Genomic DNA, 25,994 nt, shown 5'->3' on the forward strand with positions numbered 1-25,994 from the left:
GAGAGAGAGGGAGGGAGAGAAGCTGGTGAGAAGCAATAAACGCTGTTACGACGCTGTCATATATGTTTGCGGTGAAGGACTTGCAGCATCCCGCTGTCAATCTCTTCATCGAGGATCGGCGCGAGAACGGTTGCGGTATTATTTTTTTTTTCCCCCAATAGTCCGACCACGAAGTTCAACAACGTATCTGTCCTGTTTACACGCCTCACGCAAAGCGAGAAAGAAGGCCTTTCATTTTAATGAGCTACATCGCAAAGTGAACGCGAAGCATGTTGCGCCGACCGTCGATTAAATTATTCTCACTTTCTTTTTTCCCGGCGCGCGTGCCGTAAACACTGGTCGGCAAGCACAAACTTTTCTTTCGTTCAAATAATCTTTGAATAAAAAATAAGTACGTAAGATAAGCTAATAAGCTTAATAAGTACGTGAGATGAGTGCGCGCGATTTCTAAAGAGTTTCCGTATTATTATCAATAGATCTCAAACTTCAAAGTTTGCGATCTCTATAAGATCTAGAGATCGCGAACTTCGTAGAACGACCGATTTAAATAACGCAAACCGTGAGAAGAATAATAATTTCTACGGCATACGCAAATAAATGTATCATACGTTAAGAAGCTATATGTAAAAATAAATTATATATCATATTTGTTCATCCAATTATCCGTAATTTATTTAATTTTCATGACAGATTGACGATATAAAGCGCGTATTGTTAGGATAAACGTTTCCTCGCCAGAGGCACAGAATAATGTCCGTTTATTAAAAAATCCTTGATGTTCAACGATTTCTATTAATGGCATAATTGAATTGATTGTATAATCATAATCACGCTAATATCTTTACTTGGAGCAAATCGGTATGATGTAACGAGAATCGCGATGGAAGGAAGGAATTACTCGTCGTGATAATAAGACAGGACCGCCCGTTGTGCAGTCGTTAATAAGGATTATGATACAGCGGAAGTAATGTGCGAGTTTAGCCGCGTGCGCGATTCGTTTGCTAACTCGCACTGGCTGATTGACGTAATATATGTCACACGAGCCGTCCACGTAATTCAGATAATTTATTTTTGCCGATTCGGAATTTCGCGCTCACGCGAAATAATTGCGAATTATAAATTATGATTATTGCGCTCACGCGTAATAAATTACTAATCCCCGCCTCTCTTGAATATATAATTGAAATATATCCAGTCTGAAAATGAGCAGAGATCCAACCTTTGAAATAGATTTGGGACCTTATATTTGTCACTCTTGTGACGATAAATTATTATATACGAGCTTATTTATTAATCTAATAACTCGTACGCGTACAGAATTGAACTCTTCAGGAAACAGAAAAATCGAGGAAAAATAATCGAAGGAAAACCGGAACTGAAACCTCAAAGAGAGTTCTCTTAATTGTAGGAAAGATTACGGAGCACTTTCATGGGTAAATCATTTGTGCGAGTCCAATTTTCTGGTTACAATGTGTTCACCCGACAAATCAACTGTCATATCGAGTAGACGAGATGTGCATTGTCGTGACATTTATGACAGCACAGTCAAATCTGTCACATACTTAATAATGGTTCGCGATTCAGATTTATTGAATGTTCAGTTCACGAATAAACGCTGGTCTTTAAAAGTATCAAAACGCAACGATGCGTACACACGATCTTATCGTCGTATTGAAACTCTCAATTATGAGTACGTACTCTTAATCACATTGCATTAAAATTAATAAGAGAAAATTCCAACATCAAAATATTCACGGTTCGAATAATCTCTTATCGCTCAATCGATATTTTTTAGTTCCTTATTCATTGTTACATAAGTTTAAAGTGTCAAATTAATACTGAATTCGAATCTTTCTTTCATTTTTAATCACTCCTATAGATCGCCACTGCTCTTACTAAAAAAATATGTCGTTAATTTAAATAAACTAATGAAATTAAAATAATACTGTTGTTTCGATACACAGTTAAAAACAACAAAACTTTATTTAACTTGAGGTACTGCAGTTTAAATTTCATTCTTTCAATCTCAATATTTAAACAGTGTTGCGTAAATATTGCATAATAATCATCATATACAAATTGCTAAATTAAAATTACTAAAATATAAATCATATTATAAATGGTCATAAGTGGAGCCATATATCATTAAAATATAAATTCTTTTTACTCCTGTATTTTTATTATTGCTCGTAAAGACAAATTTTAGAACTTGATTTTACTTACAAAAATAAAATATTAAAATACGATGCAAAATGAATATAATAATAAAATATTCGTTCAAGACAAAGATAGATATCAAGTTCGTACTTAACAAACTATTATATAAAATTCCTCGCGCATTAACTCTTAGCATCTATCAAACTGTGTCGAAATTTATGATTTTTGCGACGTTGTACGAAACAACACATTAGCATAAACTCGAGGTGAGCGATCCTTTCATCTGTAATAAAAAATAATAATAAAATTCATATCAACCTTCAAATAAACTCTTTCGATACTATTACTTTCGACATCCAAATTGGCAAAGATCTCCGCGATGATCGCGACGGTCGCGAGTATGTAACGTATAGTTGAGAGAACCAGTTGATTTGTTTCTTTTTTTAAGTGAATAGACATCGGCAATAGCGTGGCAAATGTCGCTAAATGTTGCAACGAGAACGTTGTAAGGAATGCAACTCGTGAGGATCCCCGACCTAGTGTCACTATTACGATTCACATGTCCGTCTAAGAGAGTGCTCGAGCTACGAGCAAACGTACTTACATGCGTGTGTACGATACTTTTGTAATTGTTTTGTACAAACAAAGTGCGTAGAGACTCACGCAATGTGCTCACTAAGCCTTGAATTGATTTGAATACGATTTAACGAATGCAAATTTTAATAACAGAATATTAATTTTAACTTTTCGCAGGAAAACTAAATTTTAAGTCACGCTAAATCACTTATTTATCAATTGTGTTTAAAAAATTTGCACAACTCCTAGTATTATAATAGAAATACATTCTATAAAAGTATCACCTTTTTTAGTCAACAAATTAAATAATTTCTTTTGCTAATCAATACTAACAATAAATACATATAACTATTTTTTTTATATTTAAAGTATTTTGAACTTTATGCATATAATGAATAACAGTGAAAAAAACTGTATAAAAGTTAAAGATTTCTCGATAACCGTTATTAAAATATACAGTATAATATATACGTAATATAAAAATATACTTTTATTCCGAAGAATATAAATGAAGGAATAGTCAATTCGCGTTGATAATTGAATAATAAACACAGTCGTGAGATTTTGCAAACGATGACCGAGTTTCTGTACCCTGAATTGGATTATAGCTTCTTGAGAATGCCTGTGCAAATGCATGGCATTGTGCGATAACGGCACGTGTCGAGAGTTAATTAGACTTTCAAATCGGCGAAGCTTACACTTCATAAGTAGACAAAAGATACAGGGCATGTACATACATAAACGCAAACGAAATGATTCATATATAAAGTGAAAAGAATTTCAGGTTATTGCAAAGGGAAAGACCTCAAGTACGACGAAACGTCAGATATCTTCTCATCGCGTGTGCATGGTGTATTAGTTTTGCTATTATTAGAGACCAGTTGGGGTTTGCAAAATGACTAATTGTAAGCCTGAACACGCGACCAATTTCTAAGTAAAGATAAATGGTAGGAGAAGGCCTACCGGCATTATTCAGCGGTGATCAAGAGCTAAGCTAACGGCGTCAGGTCGAACACCCGTAACTTAAACATTCAAGGCCACGTACTCGATGGCCTTGGCGGAGACGATTTTTGCATTTGGCTAGTATCTCTTTATAGGCGCGCAGCATTGCATGCTTTCGAAGCGTATTGCTATTTTGCAATAAGATAGGATTTTGCATACAATAATTTCTAACGTTCCTAACACCTATAGAGAATAATCAACTTGTGACAGTCTAATATGTTAATAATCGCGAGATATTGCAACATATTTTCTAGTACGACGATAATCAGATTGCGCACGCACGTAAATCGACCTCGGATTAATTACGCCCCTAGAAAGCAAGGCAAGCGTGTATTTAAAAAACCGGAAGAAATCAAACAAAAAAAATGATTATGGTGTACATATCGAATATCGCTCTTACATTGTCTTTGGTAAATCGACCGCGACTTATTACTCGTTCTGTCTTATTATTTATTGTCGCGAGTGTATGCGTCAGCAGAATTTTCGCGACATCGAACTATAATACAATATTACCATACGCTCAGTAAACAGCGAAGGCAGCATATTTCGTTCGCGATATCGGTTGACCGAAAAATAATCTTCTTTCACTACTGCGTAAGGCTTTTGTCACACCATCTGTTTTATGTCTTTATATGAGATAAAAAAAGCTTTTATATATTATCAAAATTGTTTTGCGACATGAAAGTTTTCGCATTTTCTCTTTAAAAACTAAAAACTTGGCGAATATACGACTTCTTTTCGTCCCTCATATTTCTTACATAATGAAACGATCTCAGACTTCGATGATAATCTGTTTTTCGAGGCCGTAACTGTTAACAGAAAATGTGTTCGGTTAACAAAGACGGTAACGGAGTGCCTCAAGGATAACTTTAATTGCAAGCTGATCTCGAGCCATCAGCACCGTCCCGCTTATGAATGACCACACTAAACCGCCGTCGAATCCTAATCAATCGCCGCCGCAATAGAACAATATCGAATCTAAATGTGTCTTTGTTGCAACGACACCTCGTTACGATGGGACGGACGGCGCTCGTTTGATTCTATAATGCAGTGACGCGACGGCGTAATTCTCTCTTTCAACGGCAGCTCGAGTACAAACTGAGACTCATATTTACATAAATTTTCCTAGGAATCTCTATCCTCAAATATATTGCGATTCACTTTTTCACACTGACCCTGAGAGCTCGTCGCTTCGACGCTCTCGCACACTTTTGAGTACACGTTGCTATTTTTGAAACACGGAAAAATCATTTTTTTATTACGTGGACCGTGACAAATGTGTAGTCGTCTCAAGGCAATCACATAAATTAGCAGTGGAAACATCAATAATTAATCTTTTAATATTTCAAAAATTTAAATATGATACGTGCCCAGTTTGATTAGTCACACACGAAAATACCCGAGAATTTTTTCTTCAGATATATATCTAAAACTTTCAAGTTATCTTTTTTTTTTTTTTTCTTAAAAAGGTTCTCGCGCGGATAAAAAATCAACGGAACAAAATACGTGATTTTAAACGTATTCACGTCGATGGGCTCGACTCGACATTTCGTATTAATGTTGCGACGGAATATTGATTCAAATATTTCATGGTCATTGTTACGGCTTCTCGAAGGCCAACACGGTGTTTCCGACCCATGAACAACTCCTTCGCGTAGTTACATCTATTCACTTCATTTTTTTTTTTTCGACGCGAGGTCCTCGAGGAAAGAGTGGGAGAGAACGACGAGTGTGTGGTATGGTATCCACCCCTCTTCTCGGGCTCCCTATTGGCAAGGTGGCACAGGTGACTTCGTCGTTCCGCGATCGAGCCTCGATCACTCGTAAAGCTCGCGTTGGAACAGCCGGGCAATTCGAGGATCGCGAATACACTCGATCACAATCCATGCGGTTCCCTTGACCGGCCGAGTCCGAAACTCCGCACCTTCCTCGAGAGAGAGAAAGCATTCTCGGTGAATCGGATAACGAAATTCCCACCAGAGCTACAGTGAGGCTTTCCGATGACGATCGCGCAAACGCGAACGTGATCTACGATCTACGCTCTCTTGAAAGAGGCCTACGTTCGTGATACGAAAGAGTTAAACCGGCCGAACGATACTCCTGCGCGAAATACCTCGCTCGTCGCGCTCGTTGGAGAAGCGAAATGGGGACGTTTGTGAGAATTTGGGCGATTTTCAGTCTGATCGCTTTGTCGCACGCCGAGTCATCATCGGTGGAAGTATTGACATCCTCGAGTGGTCTCGGCACCTTCGAGGAGGAGGCTATACTTCGCGTGCTTTCGCGCAACAAGACCGACACGACTAAGAATTTCACTTTCGTCGAGTTAATCAGCAGCCTTGGTAATTACACGATAGACACAGAGAAAGATATATGGAGTGACGACAGGCCGGAAGTGCATCACACGAATCCGCACTATGGTGAGTGATACCAGAATTACTACGCTTTTACGCGAAACAATACAATATCTATCGACATTTCTTAACAAAATTTGCGAAATTTACTCTGTACTAAATAGGACTGTCTAACGTTTCGCCATTTATGTCCATTTCTATCAATGTAGATCAACTGTAATCTCGGTTTAATTTATTTTTTATCTTTTTCTAGTTTTAACAATTAAAAAAAGATAAAAAGTTAAACCGAGATTTAAACTAATCTGCATTGGTAGAAATGGAGAAATTAATCAATCATATTTCGTAAGAACTGTGTATCTAGTGAAGATTAACATAAAAATGTCAAAAGGCAAAGATTATTCATGCGTTTCGCATTCATGTAGGAAACATGGTAAACCACTGACTGAATTTTAGCTTCACTAATTAACAGCTATTGTTCACGCGAATGTATTTTAAATCCCGGAAAGGCGTGTGCTCGAGGTTAAATAAACGACTAAACGAATAAACGAGTGATTTCCCGGTACATTTTTAATCAAGCGGATCATGTTCGCGTGACGAACGAGTAAATAATTTCAAGCTCGTTGACGGAAGTATTGACAAGTTGGTGACCGATCACGATGCGTATTTAGCGCGTGCACCGGCTTCATCTTTTAAACATTAGCCGTTAATTGTAAAATCCACTCGCGGCAATCGAAATTCGCATCTTCGCGCGCTGTCGGCTCTCATAATTAACAAAATGCTATTAACCTTTGATCAAGCACGCGGAATGGAGTAAATACCCGCGTCTCCCGAGCGCTAATAACAATTGACATTGATGATTCGTCGAAATGTATAGCGAGGAGCGATATCGGGAGCTTCCACGATATCTTGGTACAGCAACGATCTGTGATGAGTACTAATTTCGTTCGCGTCTGTAAAAACGTGTTACCGCTGCACTTTTATAAATCGAAGGCCGTCACATACATTTATTCCAACTGCGTACCGCGCGGATGCCGATCACGTTGATTCACAAGCGCGCGTAAGAAAGATTCGGAATATTTTCTTTCGATTCTGAGAATGTCCAAATAACTCCAAGTTACACACAAAAGATATTATTTCAGTCTTCAACAAATATAAAACTGTCGTCAAATGCATCTGCGATCAGAATATCTTGTATAATCAAGAATACTTAAACGGAAGATTCTTTGTATCGGCATATTTAATCGAAATCGGGCGGCAAAGAATGCATGCGTCCGCAGAAAACATATTGACCTTAATTGCCGCATACATGATGATTTGCATATGTGAATTTTTTAAAAACCTAACTCTAATCAGCTTTATTTTTCATCAATTTTTTAATTTTAGTATCAGAGCACGCGAGTAGTTGATAATCTAATCAATTTTATTTACTTTTTATCTCATAATCAATTAAGGTCACATATAAGAATCATACATGCAGATTTAATTCAACGACTTTTTATTTTTTAACTGTCATTGCTAAAATTTACGAGACATCATAGGATGAAAGTACTGTCGATATTTCGACATACACGATGTTCGAACGACTTGTATACAGTGGCGGTATCGTACGCATTATGCCGTCGATGCACCGACGAACGTGACTGCAGTACTTGCAGCGTGACATAACAAAAGTCTTAAAAGATTTCAATGTAGGAAATCACCTCACGAAAGGTATGTCGACATTTCGGCATACTTTTAATGCAAACCGTTTGTAAACCGCTGTGCCATTCGAAAACGTTAAGCCCAGGGATTCGCGATAATTTTACAACTTGCTAAATTGAAATATAAAATGTTTCGTAAATAATGTGCATCTGCATTTATGTCTCAAGTGATTTCCCGAAATAATAAACTTTAACGTTTTATAATTCCGAAAGACAGGTGCGTAATCCGAAATATCAATGAATATAATAATTCCGTTCATGTTTCATCGTTAATTCAAATATACATCATCACTTCTATATACACATCTGAGGCGGGATTCTGTAACTCCTTAACGATAGTTTCAGTATCGGACTTACTGGACCCGTATCTATTATATCGCATGCATTACTTAAAAATAAAAGGTATTCCTTTTTTTACGGTTGGAAGCAAGTTCATGGCAAAAACGCATCTACGTACAGTTTTTATCAATCAAGAACCTGTTCATGGTAACCGGTTCTGTTTATTATGGGAAAGATATGGGCATTACGGATGCGGCAAGAAGAGGATACAGGTATTCCCTATCCGCCGTATATTTTTGTAACATCCGCCACAAAACGAGTTCCTACGAACAAGTTAGTTTTTTGTAACAAAAGTTATAGGTATCGAGAGTGATGAGATTCCGGACTTTTAACAACATGTTATTGAACTTCTCCGTCTCGGACGATACTTAACTTCATTTTTTATCTTTTACTTTTCTTTAAGAAACGTAATCTCAAACGTGATCTTAAATAAGAAGAATCCATATTCCATTTATATAAAGCGGTTATTTCGTTATTCTTAGATGTTTCCACGGCGATGCTATAATAAGCTTGTTAGATATAACGAGCTATCACTTACAGTTCGATTATAACAAACGGACTTGAGTTATAATTATTTTTTAATAGATTTAGCCTTTAACTGTCTACATACGACGAATTGCATACGCAAAACTATTAATCGTGGCAGTACGTGTGTGATTCAACGTTACGCACTGCTGTGTTAAGCGTATGAGTCATGAACACGAGTATATCCGTTAAGCAAACACTGATTTATAAAAGAAGAACTTGAAGCTGAAATTTGGAATTTAATGACGGGAACGTCATCTACTGAAAAACACAAAAATTTCACCCAAAAAAAACTTTGTTGAGTCAACTGTGTGTAAGCGGCATTTAGAAAATTTGAACTTTACCCAAAGACTTTTTGCGATATTATGTAAGTATATTAAAGAAATGAATGACTTACTCGTATAAAGGTTACATTAGTTTACAATTAATCAGGACAATGCCGCTCCAATTATTCAATATTTCTCAATATTGAAAAGATTATGTAGATCTATATATCGTATATTTACGCTTCACTAGAAGAATGACTTACCTACATATGTAATATCGCATAAGTGAATGTTTCTACTTTACTTTTTGCATCCAATAAAATTCACCTAGATAATAAGTATTGCAAAAAGAGACGTACCGATAAAAAATATCGAGAATCTCTTTCGAAAAAATAAATTTAAGAAATTACAGATTTAGAAATTTTTTGACACAAATTTTTAATAATATTTCAATCAACGGTCTCCAACAATAAAAGAGTATTTATAGAAATTAGATTTATAAAGCATTTTTTTGAGAACTAAATTGATAATATTCAATGTATAATGAATAACGTCATATCTGAAATTAGAAGTATACTTATATTTTCGATTAATCCGAGAATCAAATTTCAACAGATAATTATAAAATAATTTAATCTAAAACTGTCGAAAAACAAGTTTAAAATGTCACACCATTTAATTATTTAATAATCACCTTGACATTTGCCTTATCTCTTTCCGCCAGAGAATGCAATTTATCTGGTCTATAATTTTAAGAGCAGCGGACGTAATAAGAAAAAAATTTAGGTCTGTCTGCGCTTATAATTAATGGATGCTTCGACTTTACATGCGCTTTCTAATTCGGGTTTCCCATCAGCGGCGAGAATTCGATGTCCCAACGTGTTAAATTATTATATATAGAATCGAAGAAAGATCAAGAATCTCTCTCCTTTAAAGACACCGGCACAAATGGAATAAGGAAGTAAATTATAATGAAATTAGCTAGCGATCAAAGTTCGTGCAATTGTACTTTGTCCAAATCGTGGCTTGCCCGCCACGTCATTAATCGTACGTCATTAAACGAGGCATGCTGTCGAATTTCGCCTCAGATTGCTATACACGCTCATGACTCCTTTGGAAACGGAAAGTAAATATTATCGCATGTTGCATTACGCAACGCACGTGGCACGCAGCATTACCGGTGGACCGAAGGAAGGTCGGGAATGCGGTAGCGTTCAATGGTTCAGGGTTATTATCGTATGTACATAATCTGTAACAATACTTGAAGCAATAAATATCCAGAAAAGATTTTAGTTTACAATAAGTACAATACATCGATGTTATATTGAATATTTTAGATAAAAATTCAATTCAAATTTCTACTAAACTTGATTCTTGCCACGGAGCTTTCGAGCAAGCGACACAAGTTGACACAAGTGTCGTTTTGTCTTTGTTACTCATTGCCAAAAAAGAAAGATAAAACGACGCTTGTGTCGACTTGTGTCGCTTGCTGGAAAGCTCCCACTTTTGTCTTTCGTTCTCGGTGCCTCATTTGATAATTAATACATGTATAATAATTTCGATTCTTGATTAGAATTGCGTCTATGCAGCAATTTAACAGAAGTTTCTATGAGAACCTCGACCTTCAGGCTGATAAATTTAATAAATTTAAAGGTATGCGTAAATTAATTCATGAGAGAAAGGTCATCTTATTAAATCAAGGTCTGTTATAAACAGCAAGGTCGACAATAATTAACAAAATTTTCGGCGCGTAATCATATCAATTTCCAGTTAAACAATTCCTGATTATGATTACATTACGTTACGTTATGAAATATAAAATGTATGCATATCTGGGTTGGAAAAGAATTCAAAAATAATTTATTATAACATGATATGTAAGAAAGAAAAAAATATTATAAATATATGCAAAGATATCGCAAAATTTACAAAATCTATTTATATATTATGTATAAAGTATTTTGAAGTCCATTTAATTCACGTAAACTATAAGGAATATCCACCTGTTCTATGTTAATACTTTAGAAAGTTTAGCTAATGTAATTTATTTTCGTATAGCTATAATTAGAAATCTCTAATATCATTACAGAAATCCGTAAAAATCCGTAGTTAAGTAACACATCGTGTAATCGTTGCCCTTAAATCGCGTTGCCTCCATCGAAAGTAATCGATAGACGGTTAAAATTTACCGATGTTTTCTAGAAAGAAAAACTTTGGATATAACATAAAACGATGTGAAAGTAACAACTGATAGAATCGAGTTTTAAATATGAATGAAACATCTGAAAGTGTCAAGGTTCCATTCGGAATAGCTAATTCATGTCTTAACCGCCTTTGATTTAATATCTTTTTGGAGCAATAAAGAGTTCGAAAGACAAATGAACACGAGATTAATTAATTATCTTAGATTTGCAGTTAGGTGCATAGTATATATAGCGAGCATTCCAACTAAATCATGCGCGATACATCACGTTGATATAAAAATGCATTTCGCGTCAAATACATTTTATTAATAAAATATATTACTTTCGTAAACGAGACGCTACAGCATATTTTAGAAAAATAAGAACGTTTTTTCTGAAGAAAAATTGTTTTTTTTTTAAATAAATTTCTTTTAAATAAATTGTTAATAAAAGATGAAGATATTGAAAAAAATTATAGACTTTTCTGGTTACAATGATATCGCGATAATAAAGATAAATGTACTTGATGCATAAATATGAATACGCATTTTTTCTTTCTGATTTATGTCATTCAGATATATTTTCGTCATCGTCTTCATTGTCGATGTAAAAATTCCGTAAAATAACTTGTATGAAATAAGGAATGCGTACAAAGAAACGCCTTGATTCTTTGTTGTCGCTTTCGGTGAAAAGTCCTTGCTATATGCACTCGAATTTGGTGGAATGCTCGCTTGTTGTATATGTCCAACGTGCGAAATTGCGTATAACCAATAAACAAGGACGCATCTGTGTAAAACGCATATATTTGCAATACACAGCTGTGAGGGAAGAGGGATATGTTCAATGTCCACGTAACATTTCGCAACGTGGCGTTGGTTTTTATGAACATTCCGCGGACACGACATTTAGAGCCGATATAGCTGTTTTTCTCAACACGTTATTCAAATATAAATTTGTAACTTGATTGCAATAGTATCGTTATGAACGATAATTCTTTTTAAATTCTTATCATTACACTGTGTTAGTAAAATATTATGGGATATGCTTTAGCGGATATTAAATAACTTATCCCGAACGGAACTTTGATATTACACGTGATTTTTAGCAGACAAAATGATTTAAGACGCGATTTATTTATTCGGCAATTATTCGACATCCGGCAGTGTTTGTAAATGGGATAAAAGTTGAATTTACGAACTACCAAGAAGCAGACGATTTTTTTCTAGAACGAATAAATTGTTAGTTTATTATGTTTTAGTCATCTCCCTGAGATGAATAAAATCAGCGGTAGCGCAACTGGCAATGAGCGTGTTTGACGACGAGCTAATAAAGATACATAGATACGCATCCGATCCTTCTGTTTACGCGTTAATTTCCTGCACAAGACGTCGTAAATCGCAATGGGCGATGTAACGATATTTACACGACAGGTTGAAACCGCCGATCATTATCGCGTTTCGCAATGCGATTTCGTGCTTGCGCGCCACAACACGAGACTTTTGCTTAAGATCGAATTTTAATTATTGCACGTTTCATATGTAGTGCCATTGGAAATAAATGGAAATAGGATCGCCTTATCATCCACCAGCTTATCTCTAATACCTGGTCGCGACGGAACCAAACCGGTTCGGCTTCGGCTTCGAATTTAACAGCCAAGTGAACGTACGACCGAACTTTACGGCTTTACGCAACGGGTGTCAATCGTTTCATTATCACATCGCCTTTTTAAACGTGACCCACGAAAAATCGGTTGAATCGGTTGCAATAACGTAAAGTGGAAGAATTTTAACGCAACGTATACGAAACATAGAAATCTCTTGCGAGTAAACTAATATGATATAATGGCGTGTATGAATCGCTCTTTCGCCCATTGTACACCTATATGCGTGTCGCAGGTAGCCACAGTCGATCGGACAGACAAACCACGACGCTAAGTGATTCCATTCGTACGGAGACCGTCGTCCCGATTTCGACACTGACATCGCGCTCTCTGTGGATGTCCGGTTCCATTTTTCAGTTTGATTGCCACACGATTACCGCAAGCAAATGTCGTTGTACCTTGGGTGGAACAATGGAAACCGGGTCGATTATTCGCTAGCCACGGAAAGACCAGAGACACCTCCAAGACACCGCGCGCGAGCTCGCGAGCAATTGATAATCGATAGTTATAATAAAACTAGAAAATACGATATATCGGAAAATTAAAAATACAGACCGTATCATTAAGATATTATGTTAATTGTCATATTATCGTGCGAGTGTTTGACTAACAATAAGACAGAGTTTATGATGCGTGACGTAATCGCTATAACCACGCAATAATGCACTTTGCCACTTTCTATGTGGTCGAACATATGTGCGCTTTTGCAATTTGATTTATTCCATATCTAATTGCAGTAAGCTCGCTGACGAGTATGCTACGGAAAAATTATCCCGTCAGTTTGTCGGATTCTGACTGATTATTTCGATATTTTACGATGCATTTAGAAATATTACTACAATTAAGAAAATAATATCACAGACGCTTTGTTCGTAAATTTCTTAAAGCTGTTCGTCATTTATGAATTAAAAACTTTCACTTATTTTTTTAGACGTATGAATAATATTAACTGCTGTAACTGTAAATACCTGAGCGCTCTAACTATATACCTGATGAACGAACACACGTGTAAAAAGACAGTTCAATAATTTATTATCAATAAAATTTTTTTGTTTGCTACCGCAGAAAATAAATGAGCTTCTTGTGACGAAAAGAGAGATCTAATCACTGATTCTACTTCAGATTACGTAATAATTGTCTTTCGCAAAAATTTTAGAGAACTCCTTTTTCTGATTAATTATGCATGATACCGGTTCAACTGTTAGTCTGGGAATATATAAAATCAAAATTTGTACATTGACCTTCGCTAAAATTTTATAAGTGTGACATCATTCGATGCGGATCAACGACCTTATCTTCTAGTTCGCTCAATTTTGTCGAATTATTTCATTAGCTCGACAAGACCAACTTTCAATTCGATTATCGAATAACAATTCGAAGCGGGATTTCATTAATGTTTCGCGTATAGGAAAGAAAGATACAGAGAAAAAGACGGAGGAGAAGATGAGAACCATCAGAATTGAAAAATCAGTTTAATCCGCGTCACGATTGGACATTGCGAGATAAATTGAGTCATATATTTCAGCCTCACCGGCGTTTTCTATGTAACATCGAGTGGGATTATGCCGAGTATAGCTCATACGTCGACCTTACCCGAAAATTTCGCTTTCGTTTGATCCTAGATTGCGTCACCGTTTGCGAATGAGTACGCCGGGAGGTATCTAATAGCTCTCTCGCGACTCTCGCATTATCATGTCAATGTCAGGCGAGAGCGTGACTTTTACGTCGATAAAATTCCTCGCTCGTGTTCGAACGCGAAGCACGTAGCCGGTCTCATGCGATTTACGTGAATCCCCCGGCAATGTACTACTTAATTCACTAGGAAAAAGGGGGAACGAGAAGCCTTCGTTTTCGAGAGTTTCCTTTGCTTTATACTCCCTTAATACACGGATATCCGAAATTCCTAAATGTTGGAAGCATTAAAAGGATACCTCGCTTTTCTTTTCCAGAGGACTTTCCCGAGAGAATCGATCTCGAGGCACGCAGATTATTGCAAATCCTTCCCTCTTACGATCCCGGTGCGGGAGGCGTCAGCGCGACATGCAAACGACACGCCGACATCTTTCACGAGGAGCTCGCGAAGTTCACGCTATGGGCGCTCAAAAGTAAGTCCGACTACTGTACCGATGGACGAGTACATTTTCGGAGGCACAACCCATCTATAAGGTCAACCAAAGATAGCTCTCCGTAATTTGAAATTAAATTACACGAAGGCAATTATCGAAAACTCGTTTCAAGAAACTCTCTCGTTGAACGATTGCGAAAACGGGAACTCGAAGCATGTATCGGACCATCAGTCGTCGAAATGACCGTAAATAAACGACGAATTTGTGCTTAATGATCTTTCACGTGGCCCGAATGACTTAGTGAAATATTTTATTCGTAGACAAACATTAATATGTTAATACCCCACGCTATTTTAGATGCGACACGAGGGACTTAATTAGTTGGCAACGGTTATTTCAAAATTTCGCGATCGTCGCCAGATCTTTCCTTTTTTCTTTGAATTCACTTTGCATATGTGCACGCCGGCGTGTAATTTTTTTATACACATACCGCACGTGTTACGCGGGCATTATTATTATTATTAGATTCCGTGTACTCCCAACGGAATAATAAAAAACGGTCAAAATTTTTCGTCAAGAATTTACTTAATGCGATGAGCATTGTATAGGAATCGTTCTCACTGCCAAAAGAGGGTCCTACCTTTCTATTCTCGTATATAATATCAATCGCTTTTAACCCTTTTAACGTTTTAGTGTACGACGCGACCGCGAAAGTGCCTTCCGGCCTGCTGAGCGGGAACGTTAATCAATTGGGCGATTTCGACGAGTGCGTCGGTGTCGAGGGCAAGGATGGCATACGGGGACAGTATTGTCTGGCGTACTTGCAGCTGGACGTCGACCAGTCTCGGCCGGACCTTAAATACTTGCATCGCCTGCTGCATTCGCATTATGCGTTTCGCAGCAACATGACCGACGTGAGTATATAATGTGCATTCTCGCGATACGCCACGCGAACGCTGCGCCGACGTGATCGATCGTTTCGCAATCAATCACCTCATCTTATCGCGATATCTCACGTACGCGAGCGGAACGGCCGATCGCCTCGGCACGTAGAATATCAAAATCGTCTGCTTAAACTGTTCGCCATTTACCTACTCGCTAACTCGCAATGACGCGAGATTACGTTAATGTAGGCAACTCGTGCACAAGCTCTCATTATTCCGGTCCGCTCGATATTCCGATCGAGAATACTTCACGTTCACGGAAATACCGCTTTATTTTCCCACAAACTGGATTACTATTGAATAAAACGGCAAAATTAATTAATGAGATTCACGCGCGATAAAGCTGTAATTTGGAGGATCGAGCGTAAGAGAATCGATCTAAACTCCCAAATAAAAAAAATATTTCCATATCGGTATTTCCCCGCGAACATAATGTTCCTGGCATTTTAATGATCCGGCGGATCATCGCCGACGCGTACGTTTAATCCCTGATGAATATGTAGTAGACGCGTGAATCCTGCGCCGCAGGATTTATGTAAATTGACGAAGTGGGGGGAGAGACATTGGCGGCCGGATGTTGTCGGATAAAAGACGCTCAAGCGAGCAATCGCGATAAAGACGAGCGACGCCGACGTAAGATGAATTTTAATGGAACAAAACGGGGAACTGCGTGAAATAAAATAAAAACAGTTACCCGAAACAAAAAGAGCTCGAGCCTCCAGATAGCATCATTGATAGCTATCTGGAAATTTGAATTAAATTTAGAAATGAGAAATTCGTTTCTGTTTCTCCGAAAAATGTGGAGGCACGTCACAAAAACTCCGTGATGTTATTTGTCGCGACATGTATTCCTGAATAATCAGATCTCAAAGCCCGATAAAAAGTGATTTATTTCGACGTATTGTGCAAGGAAAAAAATCACATAATTTTTCACTCTTAATGTCATAATTCAATGTAGCTGTAGTGAAAAAATAACAGACTCAATTGAAGCTCTTAAATAAAAGTGTCAAAGAAAACACGCAAGAATGTGAATTGCAGAATCATATAAGAAACTTGCTTTGCTTAGATATCGACAATCCGATTATTACATAACAATAATAGGCAATAATGTTCTTCGTGTTCTGCGTGTATGTGATTGGTTGGAACAATCTATAATGGTCTATAATGTTGTGTGTCGCATATCAAATTGATGCTAATGGGTTATCATTCGGTATTGTTAACGTTGCTCACAGCGAGACCCAAGAGTATTAATTATTGTTGCTTGACTGGTCAGATACATCAATTATCTTCTGATTTGCTTGTTCCTTCACAGAAATCATGGAAATATGATTTACAAAACGTTTTCATCTCTTTTATTTATGCCTCCCACAATCGAATGCTTTTAATAGACTTCCGCAAATGTATCTACTCTCGAGAGCACCTGTGCGGCGAGTATATTAAAACACTCGCCGTCACGACGATAACTAATAAATATAAAAAATCTTGCGGAAGATGATTTTAGAAAAAAACATCCCATTATCGTGTCTGCTACGTATAATCGGGATAATAAATGTCGAGTTTCTTTAAACAGTGTTTTCGAGCTTCTACATTTTTTTTCGATGTGGTAAATATTTATCGAAACATAGGTATACATAATGGTAATTTTTTACTCTCATAGTAAGAAATTACAGAAAATAGGCGAAAAATGTGTAACAGGATTAATATGTTGCACGGTAAAGAAACAGAGCATTATGGTGATTCTCAAGAACATAATTTATCAATTTGTTCACGAGATTTCCATGTTGTTCGTTGATTATAATCTTCTCAATTTTTATTTGGCCTTAAAATCCGCTATGTCTATTAAGAGTAAATTAATTTCAGTCAACATAATCTAATAACAGTAGTCTATCGTACTACAATATTACAGATTATAAGATTGTTTATATTTATTTTCAGCCCGGTCACAGAGTACCGCGTTTTAGCAGCGTCAATTGGGCTATATGCACTCCCGCGTCATGTACGGCCCAAGACGTGAAGGCCTCTCTTCAACATGCCATCTCGAAGTACACAGCTCAAACTGGTCTCAAAATCTCGCTACAAGTGGACCAGAACATGTGCCAAGTGAAAGAAGAATTCGTTCTATCAAAAGCTACTATCGCCACCAGGTAAAAATATACTATATTTGAATCACGCCAAGCATCTACATTGCAAAATGGACAAACTAAAAATTTATCCAATCACGTGTAATAAGCTTTTGTCGATTCTTTAAAATTTTCTACTTTCTTTAACGAGGCAGATCTTCGCAAAAGTCGAAACTAAGCTGATTGTGAGGCAAAAAATGAATCGAATAGTCAACTCTGAATTAACTGAATAATTTTGATATTACTTTTTTCAGTCTTCTCTTCGTCACCGTGTTCGTCCTGACTCTCGTAGCCGCGTACTACGATCATTGCAAAATACCGGTCAGCGAATTGCTTTTATCGTTCTCTTTGAAACGCAACATTCTGAAATTATTGTCGTTGGAAAGACCGCAAGGCGACATAGCGCCACTCCACGGTATTCGATTCTTGAACAGCCTACTGCTGCTCACAGCTCACAAGAGCATGGCGGTATTCTTTATCCCTTACATGAACCGAACTTACATGAGTGAGGTACGTTGTGAATTTAGACTGTGGCGGTTCGCGCCACCAATGATGTAAACTTTCAATCTTATTATAATATTGTTATGAAAACAAGTAAAATATATATATATGAAAGATCATTTTCTAACAGTTTTTAGGTAAACCGTGGACCGTCCTAGGAAGAGCGGCCAGTCTGTATACTGACCCGTTCATCATGCTATCCGGTTTGTTAACCACGTATTCTTTTTTGGGAAGGTTGAACAGGACCGGATCTTTAGAGATCAAAAACGAATATTTATCGCGCTTGCTAAGGTACTGATGTGTGTCCCAATAAAGAAATAAGTGAAAACGAAAAATGGTTCTCTTTACGCGCAACTTACCGTTTCAGGCTAGTGCCAACTCTAGGAGCGCTGATATTGTTCTGTACTTACATTATGCCGTACATCGGATCTGGACCGCAGTGGCCGCTGGTGGTGACCAGTCACGCGGAAATATGCAAGAGAACATGGTGGAGGAATTTTTTGTTTATTCACAATTATTTCGGATTCGAGAATATGGTAGGTGTAAAACGCATGCAAATAATCGTAAAAGATAAAAACGGCTGAAAGACTTTAAAAATGAAATCTGAGATTGGGATGTTTTTTCAAAATATTAGCAACGTTACTTCGATCTCACTTTCAGCCTATTCACATCAATAGATAAACTATCTTTCTCCGCTTTCAGTGTCTTACGCACACGCATCATGTAGGAATAGACACGCAACTGTTTGCGATTTCACCCGTGATGGTGTTGCTCTTGTACAAAAGGCCAAAGATCGGCGCTATTATACTCGGTATAATAGCCTCGATATCTACGATATTAAGATTCTACGTCACATATACGAAAGATCTCAATAATTACGTGTACTTCGGCACGTCGTAAGTAAATCAACGTTCCATTGTATTGCGAGAAGAGATTGATTGATTCCAATTACATGTTATTCATATCTCGTTCTCACGCAGGATAAGACAATTATTCGACACTGCGGATTATTCCTACACGTTACCGTCGCACAGACTGACCGTTTACATCATCGGTATCTTCGCGGGTTACTTGCTGCGGCATATACCCAAGGATTACAAGCTGGGCACAGTGAGCGTTGCATTAATTGTTTACTCGTGATACATTCGCGACGAATACGCTAATTTTCAACGTTTTCAGACAGCCTTCTACACAGGCTGGACCGTGTGCAGCCTGATGTTTTTGGCAGCTTTTCTCGGGCCCTCTAAAATGGGTTCTATCGATTACGTGTACAACCCAATTCACGCGGCTACTTACAACGCGTTCGCTCCTATCGGATGGTGCGGCCTATTCCTTTGGATAGCGTTAACGCAACATACCGGCAGCTCGAACGGTAATCATCGCATCGATATCGTAAAATTGATATTTTACAAATAGCAATTATCTCCGCAATTATAATGCGTGTTGCATTGTTGAATCGTAGGGCTCTTGAACAGATTAGCCTCTTGGCGAGGATTTCTCGTTACTACGAGGATTAGTTATGCCGTCTATTTAACACAATTTCCGATATTTTTCTACAATGTTGGACAAACCCGCACCGCGGAGCACTATGAATTTTTCAGGATAATGGTAAGTCTTATAGATAAAACAGGCGTAAAATTTATTTTAATATCTTGCCCGTTTTACTTATCCACTTACGAAATAGTTCAATCAAGTGCGATATACTGATTGTTTTAAATGTCTAATTTGTGTTTCAGCTCAATGTAAAAGAAATAGCATGGATTCTTTTCATGTCAATAGTTCTCACGCTGCTGTTCGACACACCGTTTCAGAATATAAAAAATTATATATTGAAAAAACCGGCGTCGAAAAAGGATATAACGAAATCATCCAAAGTGGAATAATTTCATTTTAATTTTGTCTTGATTTAGACTAAATATTTTAGCTTGACTTACAATAGCTTGTCTACGGCTTTGTACATAGTGTTTTTTAATTAAATTTTTAATAATTAATGTATAACGTGTAGACAAATTACGGGGTATGAAATATTAGGGTATAAAATATTAGAAAAAATTGAGAAGAAATTATTTTGTAAAAATTAAAATTTTTATAAAGTAGGAAAGTAATTAGTGAAATGCACACAAATGAAGTGTGCTTATGAAAAGCATTTTTTTATTATTATTATTATTATTAATATCCACCGACCCCACTGCGTAATTAAAAATATATTTGCTACACTTTTATCCAGTTCTAAATATGGCCATAAAAATAATTGTAAATATTAGTTTCTCGTTAATTCTCGTATAATTAATAAACTTAACATATAGAATATTACTTTTTAGTCTTTTTACACTCAGGCAATATCGTACCAGGTAATATAGTATAATTCATTATGCGTACGGATTGGCATTGCAATGCTTCAATCCGTCTTCTCGTATAAGCAATGAAAATACCTAATAATAATGTAGAATAATAAACATTTAAAAAATTAATAGTAACAAAGAGGCAAATATTTTATTCAGGATATCTTGGACGCTAAAATGTGATTATTGTTAATAGTATTAATACACATTTCATATATTTTCTCGTCTTTTACTTTTATATATTACATGTATTATTTAAGGAATACAGCTTACATATAATTTCTTTTGGATACAATTCTCGTTTATCACGCAGAATATAGCATAATGAATAAGATAAAGGTTTAGACCTATTTGTCACAATAATATACATAAATACACATAGGTACAGGAAAAACTTAAAACTAAAATCTATTTTTCCGAGCGTCACTGAAAAAAAAAGGTTTTAATCGTGCCATATACATGTTTATCGTATATTCATTTATAATTGCCGCAACATTATTTGTCTCATATAAAATGCATTTATGAAATTAAAATAAATGATATATAAAGCTGCCTTATAGTACCTGATAATAAGTGTATTTACATAGCTATATTCGTAGAAGTGGAGTAAGCTTACATCTTATATCTTTCTTTTATTGATTTAAATAAACGAGCGAAAAAAGTAATATTTTTTATTGTTTAAATGTTAACCAAAAAAAGACAATTTTTCGGTTGACTTATATATAATTACGTAAACACTTCACTGGAAAATTATTTCAAGGAATAATCTTCTATATATATGATATAGAATTGCAAAAAATTATCACATATGACAATTGTCTAATCCTACACCCTTAATAGTATTCATTTGTAAGATCAGTTCTCATCAACTTCTTTTATAATCGTAGTTACGTACGTTTGCAATAGGCGGATGATATTACAAGAAAGCTCTAAACTGAGGCTGTTTTAGCTGAAAATAAAAACATAAAACAATAACTGAGAGAAAAAACCGATAATTTTGAAAGAGAACAAAATAAATGTATTAAAATTAATAAACAAAATATAGTTCCTGTGATCATCCTCTATATAAATAAAGTAATTTCTAAGTGTTACAACTTTTAATAAGCAGCACCATCGCATGTGTTTAATTATGCCATATTATATGAATAGAGTCACATGTTTGATAGGAATATATATATATGCAATTAATATTGCAATAACGCATATATATGCGTCAATTATCGATTACAAACTAGTTATAAATGCATCAGTGGTACAGCAATATTATTTGAATATATGCAATATATTGCATAGTACAAAAATCGAATAGATGCTGAAATAACTTTTCAAATAATCATAAATTTCATATTAGAGATATAAATATGTAATTTTCCTATCATATCTTTATATACCGTAATTTTACACATCTAATTATACGTGTGATATTAATAGAACTGATTCTTATAACATATAAAGCACATATGATATCAATATAACTGTTAGTCTTTCGGAATAGCATATCATTAAATGGATAGTTAAATTGCCTTGCATATAATCTAAAAATTAGTCAATAGAAGTTTAGCAACTAAAACTACATGCAGTTCATTCTGCACACATCTATGTTAAATACATTATTACTGAGAAAGCAAATTTGCATACAGAACTACTATTTTTTAGGAATATATATCAGTTTAATACGCAATATTTCGTATTGCATTGTTTGGCTTAAATATGATCATAATTAGCATGTCAATGTTAGATCATAAGCAGAGAAATGTCTGTAACATAAGATTTTTTAATTATATTAAAACGTAGATATTTGTTTATCCACTTATAATACTACATTGCTATATCGAGTCATACCTGTTTTACAAACTCCTGGATTTTGGCTTACAATAAATCCAGAAGTTTAAGAGAAATCTCTGTTCGGGAAAAGGGCAGGCGCTACCAATGACCATACATAAAGACCCAAACACATCCATGAAGAAATAATCTTCACCCACATCGAAGCGGCGTTTGCATTTAAGGTATCCAGACTGGAGTTTGGTCTATTAAAGTATCAATATAGTGATGTTGAGGCATATTGAAACAAGTACAGTTTAACATTATAACATTATAGATACGCACTTATACCAGTTTGTAAGCGTCATCATAACATATAAAGTAGCAAGAGCAAACATGAGATGGAAGAAACTCCAGTTATATGCTACTTTTTCTTCTTCATTGTCCCAAACTTTGGCCTCGTTTCCACCCTCTGCATCGGCATTACGTCCTTCTACTGTAGTATAATCTGGTTACATTTAGGAAAACGGGAAATAACACAAAAGAAAAAGCTACTAAGATGCAAATAAAAATACTGAGCGAGCACTAGTTTCCATAAGTATGTTTCTGACAGCATGCTGTAAAATACATGTGTGTGTAGATATTATTCAGCATTTCATTACATATTAAAATTAGAGAAAAATTTTGAAATTAACTAGCAGCATCCAATACTTAATTCTAATATTACAAAAATGATTCGTAACGTTTGTGTAAAATAAGCAGAGGGAATAAAGATAAACACACACTAACTACTAAACAAATCCTAGTTATTTCATACTGCATAATTATAAATATGGAATAAATACTTTCTAATATCTATATGTAAACCATTCAATAGCTTTATCTGTGCAAAATATAAACATATGGATATGTTTTTAAAGATAAAAATGCAAATAATCAAGATTCATGGCTAGAAAGTGAAATACTTATAAAATAGTGTGTGCCTACCTTCATTACCGATAAGAGACTGCTCTCCCGCATTTCTAACTATAGAAAGATTGATATTTAATACAAAAAAGGTAATACTGTGTGCTCAAAAAGATACTTTCATGAACAGTTAAGGTTTCTAAAAGGAGGAACAGCACGCTTTCACAGATATGGCTACTAAAACACACAAACATCCAACTAATATTTACCAGCTCCATTATCCTGAATTAATACATTTTCGGACATTGTGATCTTTGACGACTTGGACGCTGTACGTAAGGAACTGTATAAAACGCAGCTAAACCATATTATAAGTCCAATAATGCTTTCCTTATCGAACGCAATACGATTTTGTGTAGTGACATCATGACTCGATAAACCAGGGATGAAACCAGGATTACATTGGTGATCTGTAAGTTCAAGTAATAACAATCAAGAATAAAATAAGGATTGCTGGCTAATAGTGTCCATCCTAAATCATTGACATCTACCTGGACTGTTCGATATACCGCTCCACGTTAAGTATACCACATATAATGTTACCACAGAGGACTGAAGAAGTCCGGATCGCGGCTGATGTTCTTGTACAGTCGGTAAAATTGATACAACACCGGTAATGACACACAAAATCAGATTAAACGAAATGAAAAACTTGTTCAGGGCACACGTACTTTGCTGTAAATATAAAACGAGTAATTATATCCTGTATTTTGCAGCAGATATCTGTTTTAAAGCTAGATAAAATACAATTAATAATCTCACATGTGTATAATATACGTAAAGGAGCACCACTCCAGTAATAGAGACGGCATAATTGAAGAAAGTTGCGCCCAGCAGTGCAGCATACCTAAAAGTATTTCATATTATTTGATAACAAAAACGCCTGCGTCGCACGATTACATTTATATTACTACAAATATGATTTTTACCATCCTTTTGACTCGGTATTCTCATAATTTCCTACCCAAGCATCAGCCCAAGTGTGTGCAAAGTCAACGATTAGAATCAACTGGATAATTATAAAGAGGAAACCTCCCAACATTCCGAAATACATCCAAGTAGATCCGAATGATCTTTCTGGGATAAAGAAAGCACCAATAATCCCTCCGATTATCAGAAGATATTTGATTGCCCAGAATCTGAGAATTTCATGTTAACGTCACGAATCACAGTTTTAGATACAACAGCGTAATACGTGTCACGTTGATTTACCCATTTTGTATGGCTGCTCGTGGATCTCGTGAACTTTTCACCCTAATCATTATTACGGACATCAAGAAAAAGTACAAGGAGAGAATGAAACATATTCTATAGACTGCCAAGTAACCGACCGCGGAGTCGCAGTCGAGAGTAACTTCCGATGGAACATACGTGGAACTGTTTGCACAGAACGGGACCTGTTTAAAAAAAAAATCACAGCGTTAACGCGCTAATTGTTTCACATTGTTCACCAACGTTACCTTTTTCAGAGCGTTTTGAAGACCAGGAGCCAGAGTGATACAGGCTGCAATAGTTCCCAGCAGCAGGAGCAGCGCATACATGATGCGAGTGCTCGTGCTGTTCCTGCACGAGGGACATTGAGAGCAGCAGAAGCTGCAGGCTGCACTTCCGCACAAGCACGCAAGCTATGCGACAAGAGAGAGAGCAATATAGGGCTCGTATTTCATTCAAATATACAATAATACAGACATTTTACAAATAATACATTCTTATATTTTAACAGGATTGTAACATTCTTATCACAGGAATATCAAGGGCTACAAGGAAGTCTTTAAAGATAGCACATACTATACTTTCTTAGCACGTATATTAAAATCAATATCGGACACATAGATATATAGTCAAATAACATTAATACCATAATTAGATATTCAGTGACTCACTCATGCCTCTGCAAAAATTTTCCACGATACGTATTAAAGTAAAATTGAAATCGGATTAACTGCATTTAAAAAAAAAAGAAAGAATTAAGTCTTAAGATGTCTTTGTTCACAGAGACAATAAAACAAACATGACTAGTGACTAATCCCGAGATCAACAACGAATTGTAACTGCGACCCCGGCGTAATCGCAATAAAACGCTGTAAATGTCGCTACAAATAAGGTAAAAAAGTGCTGTTGCTGTTTTCGGTGAACAACGAGGAAAGTGGAAGGGAAAGATCTGCGTCTCTGGAAAGGATAAGTCAGATACGTTATCTCCGAGTCGCCCTACCTGAGCCGTCGAGCACACGAGACCCATGGCGAGATTCTCCCGTCGTCCGAGCTATCGAGGGAGGACGAGGAAAATTGTCTCGCGAGAGGACTGGAGAGACTCGGGAACTGGAAGAGACCGAAATAGAACGGTGGAGGAACGAGAGATGTCACGGAAAGGCGCAACAACAATAGGCGCGCACTGACACACTGCCGCTCGCGAGCAACTTCAGGCGATCAGCTGACCGGCGACGTCACGAGTCACGACTCGCCGCTTCGCGGCGTACTTCGCGCGACTCCGGCGCCAATTGATTGGTCGAACCGCGTCGGCGGCCAACAGTACCA

At 36.4% G+C, this 25,994-nt stretch overlaps 2 protein-coding genes across 6 annotated transcripts; one reads left to right on the forward strand and one right to left on the reverse strand.

The window, feature by feature from the left end:
* The first annotated feature begins 3,237 nt into the window (after positions 1–3,237).
* Positions 3,238–21,397, forward strand: LOC139819139 (nose resistant to fluoxetine protein 6). The gene is made up of 12 exons (XM_071788331.1): positions 3,238–6,152; positions 14,709–14,864; positions 15,519–15,739; positions 17,705–17,913; positions 18,144–18,399; positions 18,521–18,681; positions 18,758–18,926; positions 19,093–19,286; positions 19,371–19,500; positions 19,570–19,762; positions 19,853–19,998; positions 20,127–21,397. The coding sequence occupies exons 1-12, from the start codon at positions 5,879–5,881 to the stop codon at positions 20,271–20,273; spliced, it is 2,256 nt and encodes a 751-aa protein (XP_071644432.1). The 5' UTR covers positions 3,238–5,878; the 3' UTR covers positions 20,274–21,397.
* Tms1 (serine incorporator TMS1) lies at positions 20,926–25,866 on the reverse strand. 5 transcript variants are annotated; one of them, XM_071788344.1, is made up of 11 exons: positions 25,672–25,866; positions 24,920–25,084; positions 24,672–24,856; positions 24,389–24,598; positions 24,222–24,306; positions 23,951–24,134; positions 23,669–23,869; positions 23,481–23,519; positions 22,839–22,989; positions 22,575–22,759; positions 20,926–22,489 (listed from the first exon to the last, which is right to left on the reverse strand). In XM_071788344.1, exons 1-10 carry the CDS (start codon positions 25,696–25,698, stop codon positions 22,621–22,623), a joined length of 1,386 nt encoding a protein of 461 aa, XP_071644445.1. In that variant the 5' UTR covers positions 25,699–25,866; the 3' UTR covers positions 20,926–22,489; positions 22,575–22,620. The 5 variants fall into 5 exon arrangements, with proteins under 5 accessions (XP_071644445.1, XP_071644444.1, XP_071644443.1 ...); XM_071788343.1 differs by having other exon boundaries at positions 20,926–21,681; positions 22,839–23,001; XM_071788342.1 differs by having other exon boundaries at positions 22,839–23,001.
* Between the last annotated feature and the right edge of the window lie 128 nt (positions 25,867–25,994).

This window comes from Temnothorax longispinosus, chromosome 9 (genome assembly GCF_030848805.1).
Source record: "Temnothorax longispinosus isolate EJ_2023e chromosome 9, Tlon_JGU_v1, whole genome shotgun sequence".
Lineage (NCBI taxonomy): Eukaryota > Metazoa > Arthropoda > Insecta > Hymenoptera > Formicidae > Temnothorax > Temnothorax longispinosus.